Source organism: Gorilla gorilla, chromosome 2, assembly GCF_029281585.2.
Source record: "Gorilla gorilla gorilla isolate KB3781 chromosome 2, NHGRI_mGorGor1-v2.1_pri, whole genome shotgun sequence".
NCBI lineage: Eukaryota > Metazoa > Chordata > Mammalia > Primates > Hominidae > Gorilla > Gorilla gorilla.
Window position 1 is genome coordinate 63,666,106 of NC_086017.1, and position 16,657 is coordinate 63,682,762.

The window sequence follows — 16,657 nt, forward strand, 5'->3', positions numbered from 1 at the left end:
ATGAGGTTCAACATGGAAGAGCCCTTCACTCTTATCCAGGGAAAAATGCCCAGCGTTGTGTGTTCAAAGTGATGGTAACAGCCCAAATGAGGGCTTATCTTTGATCTTGCTGAGAGAGAGAATATGAATATGAATATGAATGACAGTGAATGAGTGAATGACAAACATGAGCTGTGTGTGTGTATCTCGGGGGTTAGTAGATGGCCTTGTGTAACAGTGACCTGCTGATTCATGGTGCAACCTCTGCTCTACCCAGACAGCTACAGGGGCTGGGGAAAGAGGCATATGCGGGTTGGCAGGTGGACCATGAATCCGACTGAAGACAGTGATCTTCCTGCCTCTCATCACGTATCCTAAAGGTAGCTGAGGGAATCACAGGCTCAGTCACACAGCCCATTGGCATCTCAGGTGGTAGGATTTGCAAATGAAGCTTTCTCACTTCCAACCAATCCAGTTTGTAAAAGTGACAGCCCCCCTCCTGGATTGCAGTTCACAGCTAGCCTCCGAAAGACAAAGCAAACTGCAGAGATATGTTTGCAGATTAGAAGAAGTCTCTGGTCCATCCATTCTTGAGGGCAGCGTGGCCAGGTTGGGTGCCAGGAGAGGGAGTGATGAACATGCTTCTGCAGGCTTGTCCTTAAAGGAGTCCCCTGCCCAGAAGACGAGGCTGGTTAGATGGTTTAGTTCCATTTCCCAGTGCCCTCTGCTTGTAGGGAACTGCTTATTGTTCTGGGAGCCTAATTGGGACCAGAACTTGATAACTTTTCTGGAGGGAGGAACATAGTCTGTCATCGATGGTTGATGTCCTAATTTACAGCCAGCAGGTTAGCTACGTACCATAAGAATCTTGCATTTTCTGTGAGAGGCATGGCGGCCACTTGGATGCAGGGTCATTTATACTTTTTCTGAACCCCCAAGACTTCCCAATTAGACAATTTCAGCACTTTCTCTAGTGGCTGGAAATAGTGTTTTGATGTTTTAAGATATGCACAAACAACACACAGCTAAGTCATTACCAGGTTTCACGTATGGGGTTTACTGAGTCTTAAGTTGAAGGGTCAAATGGCATGAATGATATAGCAGCAGGTTGTGGGTTAAAAGACTCTTTTGCCTTGTGTTGCAATAATGTTGAGGGTTTCTCCTAAACGTTTTTCATTTTATTGTTTATAGAGTTTCATTTTATTGATGAAATGCAAACATTTCCAGTTAGATGATACCAACATATTTTCGCATGGCTCCATTGGGAGCTGAAGCATCGTCTGTAATTTATGTTGAGAATGCAGCCTGGAAAATTAAGTTGTGTTCATAATCTTAATAGAGAAACTGAAAATGTACTTGATTCTGAAACATTAAACATAGACATTTTTTTTTGTCTCCTTGAAGGATAATTCTAATTGCATTTTGGCTTCCTGTGCTGTAGAAATGGCTGTGAGTGTGATTTGTTACTCCATGTTTAATTACCATGAGTAGGCTTTCGTTTCTGCGTGATGAAATATCGGGTGACGATGTAGCAGTTAGGAAAATTTGGTGGGGCGGCAGTGGGAGAGATATACCACCAGTGTAACTAGGACAAGGACACAGCCTCGGGAAGCCCCTGAGAGTGGGCGTGGCCTGTTGAGATGGAGGATGGCTTGCCTCCTCCCACAGCAGGGTGCCCCATGGCTGGCAGACTGCATGCTAATGGAAAGTGGAGTATGGCCGTCGCAGTGTGAGCGCAGAAGTGCGGACCTAGGCATGTGCGTGCTTGTGCTGCGTAGGGTGCAGTCTGTCTTGAACAGCTTCCAGGATGGGCCCAAGACCTCTGCGCCCCCACCCCCAGGGAATGTTTTTTCAAGGACACATATACGCACTGTGGTTTTGAACCCTGTGGGCTCCATCTGATCTCCCTGTGTTCAGACCAACTGCAATGCTGCCTCCCACATGAAGGGGAATGGCTTGAGCTCCTGGATCCATGTGTGGGAAGGAGCTCGGCATCCGGTGTCTTCTGGCCTCTGTGGTCTGAATGAGTGTGCAGTTTCCATCCTTCCATCCATCTTCATCATTAAAACCAACCTTCTCTCCAGCCCCTCTACAGAGGGAACCAGAGAGAAGCTGCATCAGGCCTTTTTTAATTTCCTCTTGCGCATCTCCTACATGCCATGTTCACTTTGGGTTGACTCAGCATTTGCTCGTCATCCATTGTTGCTACATCCGAGTGACCCACGAGTTTCCACGAGGGGCAAATAAATAAAGGAACACAGCCATGCAGCCATGAAAATTCTCAGTCCTCCTCCCAGCAGACAGCAATGCATGCTGAATGTCCCATCAGACCTTCTAGATGAGGACATCTGTGCAAGTTACAGACACTCATTAGTCCAGTGTCTTGTGGATAAGAAAAAGACCCCAAAGTGGGAAAAGTTTTGTTCATTTCTCTTTCTTTTAACATTCAAGAATTTCCTTTCTGCAAAAGACACGCACTCCGGTGGAATCCGAGGACACTATGTCCCCCACTCATCCCAGATGGGAGCCTTTCCATCTCCATTGTAGGAAAGCTTTGGAGGGATAGTCCTTTTGCCTGTCTGGAAGTTTGGTTTAAGGAGGAGACCATTATTTCTAGCTGTAAAGAATTAGGTTGTTAGGTTGAATAATTGTAAAGCCTGTGCCCGAGCCGCCAGTTGGCGATGCAGGTGGTTGAGGGGAGATGTGGGTGGTATATAAGAAGCAAAGGACTCTCAGCCCCTGATGTGCCCCGCACGGTCTTCTTAGGGAGGCTCAATGCATAAAGACAGAAGAAAATGGGATCCTCCACAGAGATTTAATCTGTAGAAGATCAAACACCTGTTGCCTGGTCACCTTAGTCTAAAAAGTAGTGGAGTTTTGTTTTGTTATTTTTTTAAAGCATGATTCTACCTGAAGCCATCAAAAGCCTCTTTTTAAATTTTTTTCTTTTTTTAATCTAAGAGGAGAACAGATGCTAACAGATGAGATTTCACTGGCTGATTCGTTTGTTTCAGATGCTTGAACGGATGCTTTAGAATTTTCTGCCTGAGCTACGGCACCAAGCTGGTTAGTCGGAAGGCGTTTGTGGCTAAGGCCTTGAAAGGGAAAAGTCTCAAGTGGGCTTATTTCTACTGAAACAGCATTTCAGAAGAAATGCAGGAAAAAGCAGACCCAAGGCCCCAGGGAGACCCCTTCCAAGCAAAGCACTCCTCCGGAAGGTGGAAGCGGGGCCGTGGCTCATCTGCGGAGCCAGGGCTGCCTGTCGCGGACGTTGCTCACGGTGGTTCTTTTTCGTGAAAGGGAACGTACAAGGCTTAACAGTTTTCCCTTCCAAGCAGAGACTCAGAGAAAGGGAAAGAGTGAGAGAGAGCAAAGGAGGGGGGCAGCTGCCCCACAGAGAAATGAAATGAACACAACTTCCTGATGCTGGCCAGTAAAACAAAAAATTAAAAATAAAAATAAAAAGATTAAGCAGACCTGCCTAAGGTGGGCATCTGACTCCATTCCAAAGTCCTGCATCCCTAGTTTGCCCGAACTCCCAAAGACTGACAGGCCCCTCGGCGCTGAGCTGACAGAGTTCCTTTTGTATGCCAGTCCACCATGACCTCCTGAGCGTCTGGCCCTGCTCTCTGCAGAGACCCAGTCCAGAATACAGTGAGAAGTGGACAGGCCAGGAAGCTCAGATACACCCATTGAAACTAACACATACACCCGCATGCCAAAACCAATCCAGGCAACACCTCAGGTTCCATCTTAACGTGTCCACAGGAAACACCACCACACCCAAACCTCATCTAACATTGTCCGTCTTTAATTCGTGCTCAGAGCCAGTCTGGGGATGCCTCTTTGGAAGCAGTGTGGTCTAGTTTCAAGGACACTGGGAGTCAGGGAACCTGGGTTCTAGTCCCAGTTTCAGCATTCACTTGCTGCGTGACCTTGGGCAAGACACTTAACCTCTCTGTGCCTCAGTTTCCCCCATCTGTAAAATGGGGTTAATAATGTCGACCTACCTCACAGGGCTGTTGTGAGGAATAGCTAAGTGATTGTAAAGCACTTTGAACGTATAATTGCTTATTAAGACTACAACAATAATAATATCATATGCCTGTTTACTACCAGAACTTTAAGAAACTCTTGTTTTCCTTTGATCTCTTTTCTGTTCTGTACCATACTTACCCATTGAGAAGGAGAATTCCCCCCTTTTAAAGAAATCTAGGCAATGCACAAAGATGTCAACAGAGGTAACCCTGCAGGTTGCATTTTCACATCTTAAGAATAGCAGATTTTTGCCCAAGATATTGGTCGATAAGAGTGTCTGATCTTGAATTCTCAGCTGATTCCAAGTGGTGGTTGGAGTCTGTACATCTGATGCTGAGCCCAAGACACCCAAAGTGGCCAGTTTGGGTTTTAAGATCAATATTCAAAGTAGCCATAGTGCAGAGGTAATGCAGAAGAATCTAAAAAAATTGAAGTATCTGAAGTGTATAGAGAAAAGAAGGGCTTATGAGCTCCTTTCACCTGCCCTGATGTGTACAGGCTGGAAGCTGTGTGTGTGTGCGAGTGCATGTGTATGTATCTGGGGTGTGTGGAGACAGGGGAAGAGAGAGCCAGCAAACTGTGGGGGGCCCTGTTCCTGTAGAAGTGGACACCCTTCCAAGCATCCTGGGAGGGCAGGAGTCCCAAAGGCTAGGCAGAGGGTGAGAGCAGTGTCACCAGTGGGAAGTATGCTTTCTGCAGGCTTGTCCTAGGTGTGACTGACAGGGTCAGTCCCAGCCTCAGGGTCTTTTCCAGTGGTGTCTTTTGTGCCTATGACATTTGCCTTTGACTGCAGTCCTCACTGTACCAAGAGGTCTAACCTAGCTGGACTTCAGTGGACCTGCTGTCCTCATTATGGAAATGGGCCTAGCTCCCAACTCTGCCCCCATGTGTATAAGTGTGCAGACTAGTTAACATCCAGGAGCTCACAGTAGGTGTTGTGGGTTCTCACAGCACAGTCCACAGGGCCCAAGGGAAGTTTTGACTGCTTCGTGCTGCACCACATGGTGATGTGGGGGATGGGGTAGAAAGCCAGGAACACTCCAGTGTGGCCAGGCCACTTGTCAAGATGTTGAAGCACAGCTGCACCTGGTATCAACCGCTGTTACCCTAGCACCTGAGTCTCCTTCCCCACTGCCAGCAGCCCAGCCCCTCCTGAGACTGCTCTGTGACCCAGCAGCTACAGGTCTAGTGCCTGGCATTGCAGGGACCCTCCAGGACCCTGCTGTGATCCAAAGGCCCACTTCTGCTCTGATTGGGCAGCACCTGGGTATATTAAGTTATAAGAATTTATGAAGAATGTGATGTATCGTCCCTGAAAGGGAAGCCCATCAGTCCTGTGGGGGTCCGTCAGTCCCTCTGTCAGTCCCTCTGTCTGTCTTTGACCCACCCGATGTTGAGTTGATTCAGTGCTGAAGGATGACACGTGCCCACCCCCTGTATGTGTCACTCTGTCTCAGAGGGCCGGTGTGACCGACCTTCTAGATCCAAGATTCCATACACTCAGGCCTTGGCAGAAAGGCCCCAAGCGATTCAAGTGGGTGGCGTTTCCATGTGCCTTCTCCACGCTCCTCAAATAAGTAAAAACTGACAAGTGACCACTTTCTAGATGGGACTTAGGGAGTGATTTAAATGGAACAAGAGAGTCTTCTCCACTTGGGCCTGGCTGTGTTGCTGGGGAATGGCATTGGCTAAGGTTGGTAGCCAAGGCCAGCTTAGAAAAGACAACCAGGAATCAGGAAAGCTGCTTCCAGCTTCAACTCAAAAGGGAAAGAAGGCGTCCTGAAACTTGATTTGCAGTCAAACTGCAGAGACACCACTGTCGTTTCTCTTAAAGCCTTGGCAGAGAAGTGTAGCTTCTAGTGTAGTCAAAGTTGTGAGAGACGACTCAAGTTCATTATTTAGAATCTTCACAGACACACACAGCAAACTTGGCACCCCCAACACCAGCATCCATAGGCTAAACTCTTCAGCTCCTGGATAGAAGATGAGAGGCAGGCCAGTATACATTGTAGGGAGGCTCTTCTCAAATAGCTTATACTGTCTAACAACCCAATTAAAAATTAATCCACAGGACTATTGGGTACTACATTCTATACTCTTTCTGAAAGTGGGGAGATCTCGTTCCTTTGAGAATAATAATTATGTTCAGGAGTCTTTGAGAAGAAAGACTGCAAAGAAGTTAAGTGATGTGACGTAGTAGTAAAAGGTGGTAATTATCGTGGCTTGTTATTTAGTACCATTCACCTAGTGTCCTTTGGCAGCCCAATTGTGTCATGATTAGATGATCTGTGCGAAGGAGCTGGCTAAGACTTACTAACAGTTCCAGGGTGGATAGAAACCCAGGTGAGTTCATTCTCCTTGGCACCTCTTAGACCTAAGGGACACAGCTGTTTGAGATCTTGGAAGGGCACATAATTCTAAGGCATGGTGAAGGCAGCCCATTCAGACGTCCCAAAGGCTGGCTCAGGGAAGCCATAGGAAGGCCATTTCTTCCAAGAGTGGAGAAAAGTCCACAGAAGAGTGGGAATCCTAGATGGGGTAAAAAGTCTACACCTGAGGAAAAAGTAGTAGTGCCTGTTGGAGGATAGATTGATCAGCAGTTATCAAACTTTTTGGTCTTCGGACCCTTTTATACTCTACATTATTGAAGACCCTTGTGTGTCAATATTTACTGTCTTAGAAATTAAAACTGAGCAGTTTTTAAAACAAGAATATGCAAGCACAAAGACGCCAGGGTGATGACATCATGCATCAGGCAGCCTTTGAAAACCTCACTGTGCTCTCAGGATGAGAGTGTTGAAGGCAAAGAACATCCTTATGTTATGCAAATCACCGTGACCTCATGGACCCCTGATAGTGTCTTGGGATGCCCCAAGGTCCCCAGAACACACCTGAGAACTGCTTTGGGGGAATGCTACTAGGTCCCCCTAAAGGCAGAGGGTGCTGGAGCCTTTTAATCATCTCCCTTGTTAAAGAGGCTCCTGTGCAGTGGCACTGCCCTAACTGGAGCCCTTCTCCCCCTCCAGCCCCTTCCCAGTCTCAGCCCACTCCCCGGAGGCATGGAGCTGCCTGTGTCCCCATTCGTCTAGCATGGCCGAGTCTTGCTGCCTGTGCTGATCTGCAGGTGTGATGGTCTGAATCAGGGCAGAATAGAAAGTGTTTTTAAAAATCAGCTCCCCTAAGTGCACAACTGGGACCAAGGATGTGTGCCAAACAGGATCCATTTCAGGGATAACTTTTGATCATTTGTCATCTCCATGCTGACTTAGGAATATAAGAGCTCTGCTAGGGTAGTCAAAAGAGGGTTAGCCTTGATCAGGCGGCACCCCACAGTCGTGACTATAGGTGAGTAAGTGTGTGATTCAGACTCCAATCCAGCATTCTTTCCCAGTAGGTGCAGTGACTTTGCCTGGGTGGTGGTCGAGGTGGAGAGTTTGGGAGAGGTGAGGCAGCCCAGTGTCACAGGAAGAACAGGCTTAGGGGCCAAGAGTCCTCACTGAGCCTTTGACTCATTTGGGCACATAATTTAACCACATGGGAATAACTTTGGCTCTCCCTTCCTCCCAGAATCTAGTGGAATATTTGTATGTAAGCTCACAATGACTGGTATAAAGATGCTATCAGAACAGAAGTTGTGATTTACAGCTTCTGCTAAGCCTAAACTTTACAGAATGCTCTATTATCAGGAAACTGGCAAGACTTTTTTTGATTCGGTTGTTAAAATTACAACGAATCAGATTCCTGATTGCACCAAGAATCAAGGTGGAACTGAAACGGAGAGCTCTCAGATTGTGTGCAGGCAGAGGTCATATTTTAGATAATTTCTTTAAAGTTTCCTTTATCTTTCCAAGTGATGGGAATAGCGCAACCCCTAGGGGAGCTCGTGGGGGTCATGTTACCCCTGACTTTTCAGTGAGGGTTGGAATCACTGTGGATGACTAACAGAGTGCCAGGATTCCAACCCTTTATATCTGACACAAGGACCATTCACAATGGACACAAAAGCTGCCATCACATTATCCCTGGAGGAGAGTGGTGACAAAATAAGGGGTGTGCCCATGTGTGATGTGCTGAGGAGGCGGACGGCAGCTTGCAGATGAGCAGGTTTATTCCATAAGAACTTAATCTCATTCTGTTTTCTGATGGAACTAGTCTAAAAAGGTCCCCTCTCATTGGGTATAGACTGAATCCTGCTAAAGGGTTAACCAGAACTTGTCACCAGCGAGACGACTGTGTGCAGGGCCAGCCTAGGCTGAGTGCAGCCTGCCTGTGATGGGGAACAGGCTCTGCCAGGCAGGGTTCTTTGGCTGGAGTCTCAAAGCCTGGTGCTTGTATCCTGAAGATGAATGGCCTGGCCCAGTCCCGACTAGAGACATGCATCTCTTATCTCCACTGCTACAGCGTAGGTCCAGGGCGGGGCTCTGGGCACTTGTGCATGCTTGCTGTGGCGCTGTGAGGGCTGGCAGATGGCTGGTGTGTCTGATGGAGCTAGCTTAGGGACACAGGCAGCAAAAGCATTGCAAATGCATCTAGGCAGGAGAAACTTAACCCTAAAAGTGGGCAGGAGAAAGAAAGGTAAATGGGTGTTCATATTTGATGTCAAAATGTCATCATGTTATGCTATTCAGAAGTGTTTTGAGACATTTTAGTTTTTTTGGTAACTTAATCATTCAATAGAATATCTATGAAATTCCAACTAAATGGTGTCTAAAATTTTAAGCAGCAGTCTACAGGCAAAGCGCCAACATTTCTTTTCTAAAAAATATTTATGATAACATCTAGCATTTTAAAATCAACCAGAAACTAGGCTTGATTCTGTTTAATATTTTATAAGATTGGACATCTTAAAATAAGTCAATAATGTTTATATTTTATAGCAACTCTGTGTTTCTTCAAAACCATATTTCTGCTGTGATGTTAATGGAATGACTTTATATGGCTTTAATTGTGTTGGTTTAAGTGCTAATGACCACTTTTCAAATTAAAATAGTATTTTGCTGATAGAGGTAGACACAGATATGAGATATGAAAGAATAGATAATTTTACTGATTGTAAAGTGTTTATCCCAAGAAAAAAAATGTTCTTTTTTTTAGGGCTGTGGAAAAGTAATTTTTTCAAGAGTCTAAGATAGTTTTCTGTATTTCTGGGGATTGGAACTTGTGCCTATGGAATTTTGGGAGCAGCCTAAGCTACCTTTTAGCTTGATATGTGTGCTAGAAAAACTTCATTACCATGTTTTGTGATATGTAATAAATTCAGGGTGCTGTGCTTAAGCTTCATGTCAATTCTAGTTTGGGAATATCTGTTTCCCTCACTCCCAGTCGTGGGGGACAGCCTGACCTGGCTCTCCCCAGAACACATGTGAAAAAGTAGAGTCAGTCCCTGACTCTTATGAGGTCTGTTTTTTCCTGCCTGGAACAAGCAGAATATAATCATGATTTCTGACTCTCTGCTTCTGTGTCTGGGAAGAGCGATTCTTTCTCTCCTCCTCTAATGTCTCTTTAATAAATATGTTGTCATTATTTGTCTTTGGAAGTGGCAACTTGGGCCACCTTTCAACCTTCTCCATGATTTATGTTGCAAACAAATTCTCTGTCCCATGTCTGTTCATTGCACTATCTTGTCGACTAAATCCTAATCTTGTGTATCACTGAAGATGTGCTGGAGACAGTTTTTGTTTCTATTATGCAATTATGTTATATGTGTATTTCAGTGAAATGTCAACCCGTCAACAGAGGATGATGTTAAAAATTATCCAAATAAATAGTTTTCTATTTCTTTTAATCAGACCTAGTCCAATCAGTTGAATGACAGTAAATAGGATTATATGTTGTTTAAACTTGGGAGCATTCCTGGCCTTTACTGCCTTGTAATATGGATTAATGTACCAAATTTACTTGGGGGTGTTGACTTGAGTGCATTATAACCTATGTTTATTTTGTGGAAGCAGCAGCAGGTGTCTTAAACCTTGTCTTTTTGTTTGGGAGCCTTAGATGTGTAACTGAGTTTTCTTCCCAGTTGATCCAAAATCAGAAGTGAACCCCTTGCTTAGCTCACCATCCCTTGATGATGTACCCTAGGAAGCTCTGAATGAATGAAATGCGGCTGTTTAGTACTGCCGGGTATGACCTTTCTTCACGTTCCTGCAGCTGTGCTGTGTAAGAGCTTTTACCAACATAGCATTACAGTTGCCTTCTTGATGTTTCCATGAGAATGGCAGGTGGGTCCACCTCAGAACCAAATGACTTCCCAGGCTCAGATGTGCTGAACTCGTGGATGCTGAGAGAGGGAAAGTGTGTGTCTGTGTGCGTGTGCGTGTGTGTGTGTGCGCGCGCGTGCACGCACGTGTATGCACAGGCATACCCACATATGCATGTGTGTACACACATGCATCCTGAGCCTGTGATCAGAGGGACAGGAGAGCAAGAAGCAGCCTCCCTGACCACCCCAAGAACTGTCTTGGTTTGACCCGGGACATGACTGTCTGTCCCCTATAAGATCTCAGCATTCCTAGTCAGGAAGCTTAAAGCTTTCATTCCCAGCTCTTCCTTCACCTTCAGAATTCACTAAATGGAAAGATCTGCTGCTCTATCTTCACAGAATGGTTCAAACCAAACCCAACCTGGCACCATTTTTAGCAGAATTGTCTCAAAGGCTTGGTGCTTTTATGCACCAGGTTATTTTTATAAGGGCCTCTTGGGAAGTTCCTGTGTGACTTTACATTCTAAATTATCATCACCAGCACTGGCATTGGCAACTGCACGAGACCAGTTTTGAGCATCCCCAGACCAGTGGGACCCAGCCCTGATGGATCTGGCCAGACTGCAGCCACCATCCCCTCCTCCTCCCTGAACCACTGCTGGGCATCTGTTCTACCCCATGCTTGTCTCAGGGATGGTCATCATGCCTCTCTGTCCTTGCCACAGCTGCCCACATGCTAAGAGGTGTTGTGGAGGAAGGACAGGGAAGCGGTCTCCTCCCCTGAGGACCCACCACTTAGTCCAGTTTTCCTTTGCAAACCACCCTGAGGTTGAAGCATCTGCTGCACATCCATTGTCTTAGCTGTTCTCCAGGCCTTTATGGCTACGGAGCTGTGGACAGACTGCCAGTGAGTGAGGAGGGGCTGCCTGGATACAGGACCCTAGACCCAGGGCAGAGAGGACATGCCTTCTTCAGATGCAGGTCTTTCTGTGGAAAAGGATAAAGTTGCCATACAGTCCCTATTAGTCTTTAACTCAGCATACTGTTTTCCTTCAAATTGGTGGTCAAAACATCATCATTCTCTCAGAGCTGGAGCAGTACCTTCCTCCATGCACCGTGCATAAGCATCTTGGAACGCTTCCCTAATGAAGTCGTGAACAATGGAAGGGCTTGTTCTGGGCCCTGTCTCAACATAGCAGGGACCACAGTGAGGAAGGCTGCTGTGAGGGTGCCAGGGGAGATGCAGAGTATCTGTGACGGGCCCGGAGGGATCTACCGGGGGTGTCTTCTGGTGGGTCTTGCACTGCCTGCAAAGGCTGATGAGCCACTTTCAATTTGTTGTGATCTTCAAAAAGCGGACCCCCTGTTGGTGAGTTCTCAGCCTGCACACAGGCTACAGGCCAGGGTATCCTGATGACCACGGTGGCCGGGTCGGCGTGCGTGTCAGTCTGCTCCGTCGTGGTCCGAGTGTGCTGGTGGTTGCAGTGTGTTGTGTCACTCACTCGTTCCATGGCTTTTTAGCAGAACCAGTGGCCTGAGGGCTGCTTGGTCTGCTTGTGCCTCTGGCACCTACACCTAGGCTTCCTCATCCTAGATGCAGCAAGGGAGTCCACATCAGTCTCCCTTTAGATCGGCCAGGCTGTGCTCCTTGCCCTGCTCTGGGCTTGGAGAGATAGGGCTCTTGTAGGCGAGCCTACTGAAGACTGTCACTGAGACAGGGGCATAAGCTCTTGGCCTGGCAGATCCTAGCACTAGTAACCAGGCAGTGTTCCTTGGAAGTGGGGGTTTTGCAAAGGAGGTTACGGGGTTGCAGGCCTCAGGCGTCCTACCTAGGACCTTCTTGACCATCTGGATGCCTGACCATACCAACAACCCTTAGACTGCCTTCAGTGACATCAGTCAGTGCCCTGGATTGGCTTTTGGGGAAGCCTTCCTCCCCACCGCTGAATCAGGAAGGAGCAAAGCCAGGACCCAGGCTGGCCCCAGGGCCCATGTGTGGTCTAACCTGTTCTGCCATTTTCATTGATCTAGGCGGGATTAAGGACACTGCATGACATTGGGCCAGAAATCCGGCGTGCTATATCGTGTGATTTGCAAGATGACGAGCCTGAGGAAACAAAACGAGAAGAAGAAGATGATGTGTTCAAAGTAATTATTCCACGCCTAGCTACACACTGGCCATCTGGAAATAGCAGGGCAGGACTCCAGTTTGGGCAGTTAATCATCCACAGAAGAGTCTGGAGAATGCAGCCCATCCCCAGGGCCTAGAGGGGCTCTCAGACCACACCCTCCCCCTCTTACAGACCCTCCCCAGGCATCAGCACCTCTTCTAGGGCCAGGCCAGCTCTTTCCCTGAGCTTACCCACCTTCCCTTCACTGCCTGCTTCTGAGGAGCTCGGCCACAGCCGCTGGCCCTGTGGATGAGCATCCTGAGTCCTTCCGGCAGCTGCCTTTGCTACCCTCCTCCTTCCCGGGCCAGCTCTTTGATCTGCCAGCTGGCTGTCAGTCCCCCAGCCCAGAGAGCATGCCCACCCTTGGGGCCACCAGCCAGCCCAGCTGGGTATAAGTCACCCCAACTTGGAGCAACTGGAAGAGCACACTCGAGTGACAGCTGACAGCTTGCTCCCCAGCTCAGGAAATCGGTAACCTTCCTCATCTCGGGGGGACCAACTGCCACACAGTCACATTCACCCTGATCATTGAGACACTCAGATTGTTTTACAGGGATCCTACGGAACTTGCCTAGAATTTGTTTTTCATGTAGAAAAAGTTACCTAACATAGCTAGTCTGCATCAAATACTTGTTAAATTACCTGGTGTTGTCTCCCATTATTTTGCAGAGAAATGGTGCCCTGCTTGGAAACCATGTCAATCATGTTAATAGTGATAGGAGAGATTCCCTTCAGCAGACCAATACCACCCACCGTCCCCTGCATGTCCAAAGGCCTTCAATTCCACCTGCAAGTGATACTGAGAAACCGCTGTTTCCTCCAGCAGGAAATTCGGTGTGTCATAACCATCATAACCATAATTCCATAGGAAAGCAAGTTCCCACCTCAACAAATGCCAATCTCAATAATGCCAATATGTCCAAAGCTGCCCATGGAAAGCGGCCCAGCATTGGGAACCTTGAGCATGTGTCTGAAAATGGGCATCATTCTTCCCACAAGCATGACCGGGAGCCTCAGAGAAGGTCCAGTGTGAAAAGGTAACCTTGACGATGTGTTTGGACTTGCTCATGTGGTGTCTGCCCGTGTTGCGTCTAGTCCCAAGGAGCAAGGCGGGTCTGTCCTCTGTGCTCTGGGGCATGGAGGAGGTTCCCCGTAGGCATTTGTGTCAGGATCTGTGAGTGCCCCCCAGGTCACTGCTGCCTCTGACACTCTCCATGTGGTGGACCTAAAGGATAAGGGCCATGTGCCATCCTACATCCTGTATGGGGTGCCGAGGGGCCTTAAAACAGCAGCAGCCACAAAATCCACCTCTCAATTGTGCTCACATACTGTGCGACGGGTTGGTGAATTGTTTCTCTAAAGGGTCAGTGAGTCAATATTTTAGGCTTTGAGAACCATACAGTCTTGCACCTTCTCAGCTCTGCCGTTGCAGTGTGAAATATGTAAGCGAATGGGTGTGTGGCTGTGTCCCATTAAAATTTCCCTATGGTCACTGAAATCTGAACTTCGTATATTTGCATATGATGAGATAATTTTGTCTTCAGATTTTTTTTTATGTTTTTCAATCCTTTATAACAATAAAACCCGTTCATAGCCCATGGGTCATACAAGGCCAGGTGGCAGCCCCTATGTGGATGGCGAATCATAATTTGCTAACCCCTACTCTAGGAGGTAGCCTGATGTTTGCATTGTAAATTTGGTTGGAAATTAACTTTTATCTTCTCCCTCCTTCCCATGTTATGCCTTTCCTGGATAGAACCCGCTATTATGAAACTTACATTAGGTATGTGCTCATTACCTGTTTTTGTGTTAAATACTGTGATGGTATGTTACCAGCTGGCCTCTCTGAGTGCTGAAGAATGAGAAACACTTCTTTGAGCCAGCCTATTAAAGGTTATCATAATTCATGGCTGAGGACTCAGAGGTCACAGGTTGTTGCTTCTAAGCAAAGGCACCTTCAGATCCATATCTCTGTCGACTCTGTTGCCATCCAAGGACTGGTGTCCACACACAAGGTGCACCCCATGGGCTGGCTCCTGCAGGCCTCACGCTGGCACTAGGAGCATCCATTGTGCATTTACAGGGGCCTCAGCCTGTGTGGCTGGCAGCTCCGGCTGCTCTCTGGGGTCAAGCTTCTTGTGTGTGCTTTGCAGCATGACCCAAACCTCCTGAAGGTCAGGAATGGGATCTTGTCATTTTCCCTGTAGCCCTCAAGATATGTGTAGTATATTCCACTCCACATGTATTGACCTGAGTTGAATTGTGGGCGGAATGCCCATTTTGTTGGGGGCCAGGGGAGGATGGGTCTTCCTGTGTCATGTTAACAAGTGAAGTTGGGAGCCATGTGGGCCCAAGTTGGGTGCAAGAAAGTGGAGAAGTCAGAGGAAGTGCCATCCTTCCTTTGGAGAGAGGATTGACATTACCACGTCCTTCTCTGAGGACTGAAGCCAGGATGAGCCGGGTTTCAGGGAGACTTACCACATTCCTGGGGCAGGGCAGCCTTTGGAAACATGGTGGACATGTTCTGTGACAGTTTCCCCTGTGGCACTGTATCCAGAACTCACTCGACCTTCCTGATTTGATATAGCAGGAGGTCTGTGGCCAGGAAGCTCCTTTGTTCCAGGTTCTGAAGTCACACCGGGCTGGAGCTGGGGGACTAGAAGGAGAGGGAGGGATCAGAGCAGATGCCCTGGGAACCCAGGGTCTTTTTCCCTAGGTCCATTTTTTTGTTCTGTTCTCCAAATTGCACCTATTCCTTTGGCTCCAAGGCCTCTGGACACAATGGTTTGACACCAACATTGTGCAGGGCACTGAGAGAGACCCTATCCTGGCCCGCAGGCACACCACACACACAGACACACACACGGTGCTGTTGCCAGAAGCCGGAACAGTCCAGTGCTGCCTGAGGCAGGTGCTTGCTGGGAGAAGCCAGGAGCACCCAGGCAGGGTTGCTGGCCACACGCAGAGATGCGGCTGCAGCAGGAATTATCTGCCGCCTGCCCAGGTTCTCAGATCCTCTCTCCCAACTGCAGGTCCGACTCAGGAGATGAACAGCTCCCAACTATTTGCCGGGAAGACCCAGAGATACATGGCTATTTCAGGGACCCCCACTGCTTGGGGGAGCAGGAGTATTTCAGTAGCGAGGAATGCTACGAGGACGACAGCTCACCCACCTGGAGCAGGTGAGCTGCTCTGGCTCCTGTGGAGAGCAGGAGGCCGCCCCGCCCTGGTGCTCGGCCCGCTCAGGAAGCCAGGGCCACCGGCAGCTGCACTTGGGCTTCCCCTAAAAAGCAAAATGGGAGCAGAAACTCCAGGCCAGAGGGAGAGTGGAGCTGGAGAAAGAGAGCCGCAGAGGCAGGGCGAGGGCTATTCTTTCAGACCTGTTGCCTTATTTCCACTAGGGGCCTCTGAGGCCTTTTAGTGAAGGCTTGGGAAATGGGAGATGGGCCTGCTTCATGGCTGGGTTAATGCCTTTCCACCACCCCGTCTTTGGAGAGATCAGTTTTTGCTGAATTAGCACTTGGAGCTCTGGCGGCCCCAGGGCTCTGTGTGCACGGCGGCTTGGCCAGCCTGGAGCTCGGCCAGGTCCTCATGCACAGCACCTGCCTCCTGCCACTTCAAGGGGTCTCTCGGGGAGATGAAGAAACGAGGGGTCACTCAGCAGAGGGGTCCATCTGGCTTCTGTCCTACAGAAAGAATGTTTGTTAATACAATGGGAACTCTGCTTTAGGAGGCGTAGCAGGCGGCACGGGCGGATGAAAATCGCCCTCCACCCTCTTCTCTGAACCGCACCTCACTGTGACCAGGGGCCCAGTGAAGTGGAAGTGGAATGGCAGTGAGGTGGCTTCTGGCATCTGAGCCACAGCCTGACCCTCACCCTCTGCTCCTGCAGCCCTTCCCTGTGCCTCCCTCAAATGCCTGACTTCTGAAACCACTGACTCTGAGCCAGATGAACTCGTGTTCCCTTCTCTAGGGCTTTTGCTCACACTGTGGCCCCTGCTTGGATGCCCTCACTCCGTCTGCTGGCCTCATCCCCCCTGTCAAGGGCCTGCTCTAGGGCCTTGCTTTTTATTTCCATGACTGGAATTGAAATCCCTCCCCCAACCCCCAGAAAAGAAAACCTCACGAACCGCATGAGTTCCTCTCTTCCAGCACTGGCCCTTTCCAGCTCGCATTTGATTTCTGTGTGCTCATGGCATTTTCTAAGCCCATTGAGGGTGGGGCTCATGCTTCATGCATCTTGGTGTCCTTGGTGCCCAGCACCTGG

The 16,657-nt window shown here is 48.4% G+C and overlaps 1 protein-coding gene across 5 annotated transcripts in view; it reads left to right on the forward strand.

Moving 5' to 3' along the window:
- Positions 1 to 16,657, forward strand: part of CACNA1D (calcium voltage-gated channel subunit alpha1 D) — a 318,247-nt gene that overhangs the window by 292,579 nt on the left and 9,011 nt on the right. For 4 of the 5 annotated variants that reach the window (XM_055382671.2, XM_055382670.2, XM_055382669.2 and 1 more), the window contains 4 exons: positions 12,251 to 12,367; positions 13,060 to 13,427; positions 14,147 to 14,173; positions 15,423 to 15,572. In XM_055382671.2, the coding sequence (XP_055238646.2) occupies positions 12,251 to 12,367; positions 13,060 to 13,427; positions 14,147 to 14,173; positions 15,423 to 15,572 (662 nt within the window). The remainder of the gene's footprint in view (positions 1 to 12,250; positions 12,368 to 13,059; positions 13,428 to 14,146; positions 14,174 to 15,422; positions 15,573 to 16,657) is intronic. The other variant, XM_055382674.2, reaches the window with a different exon arrangement.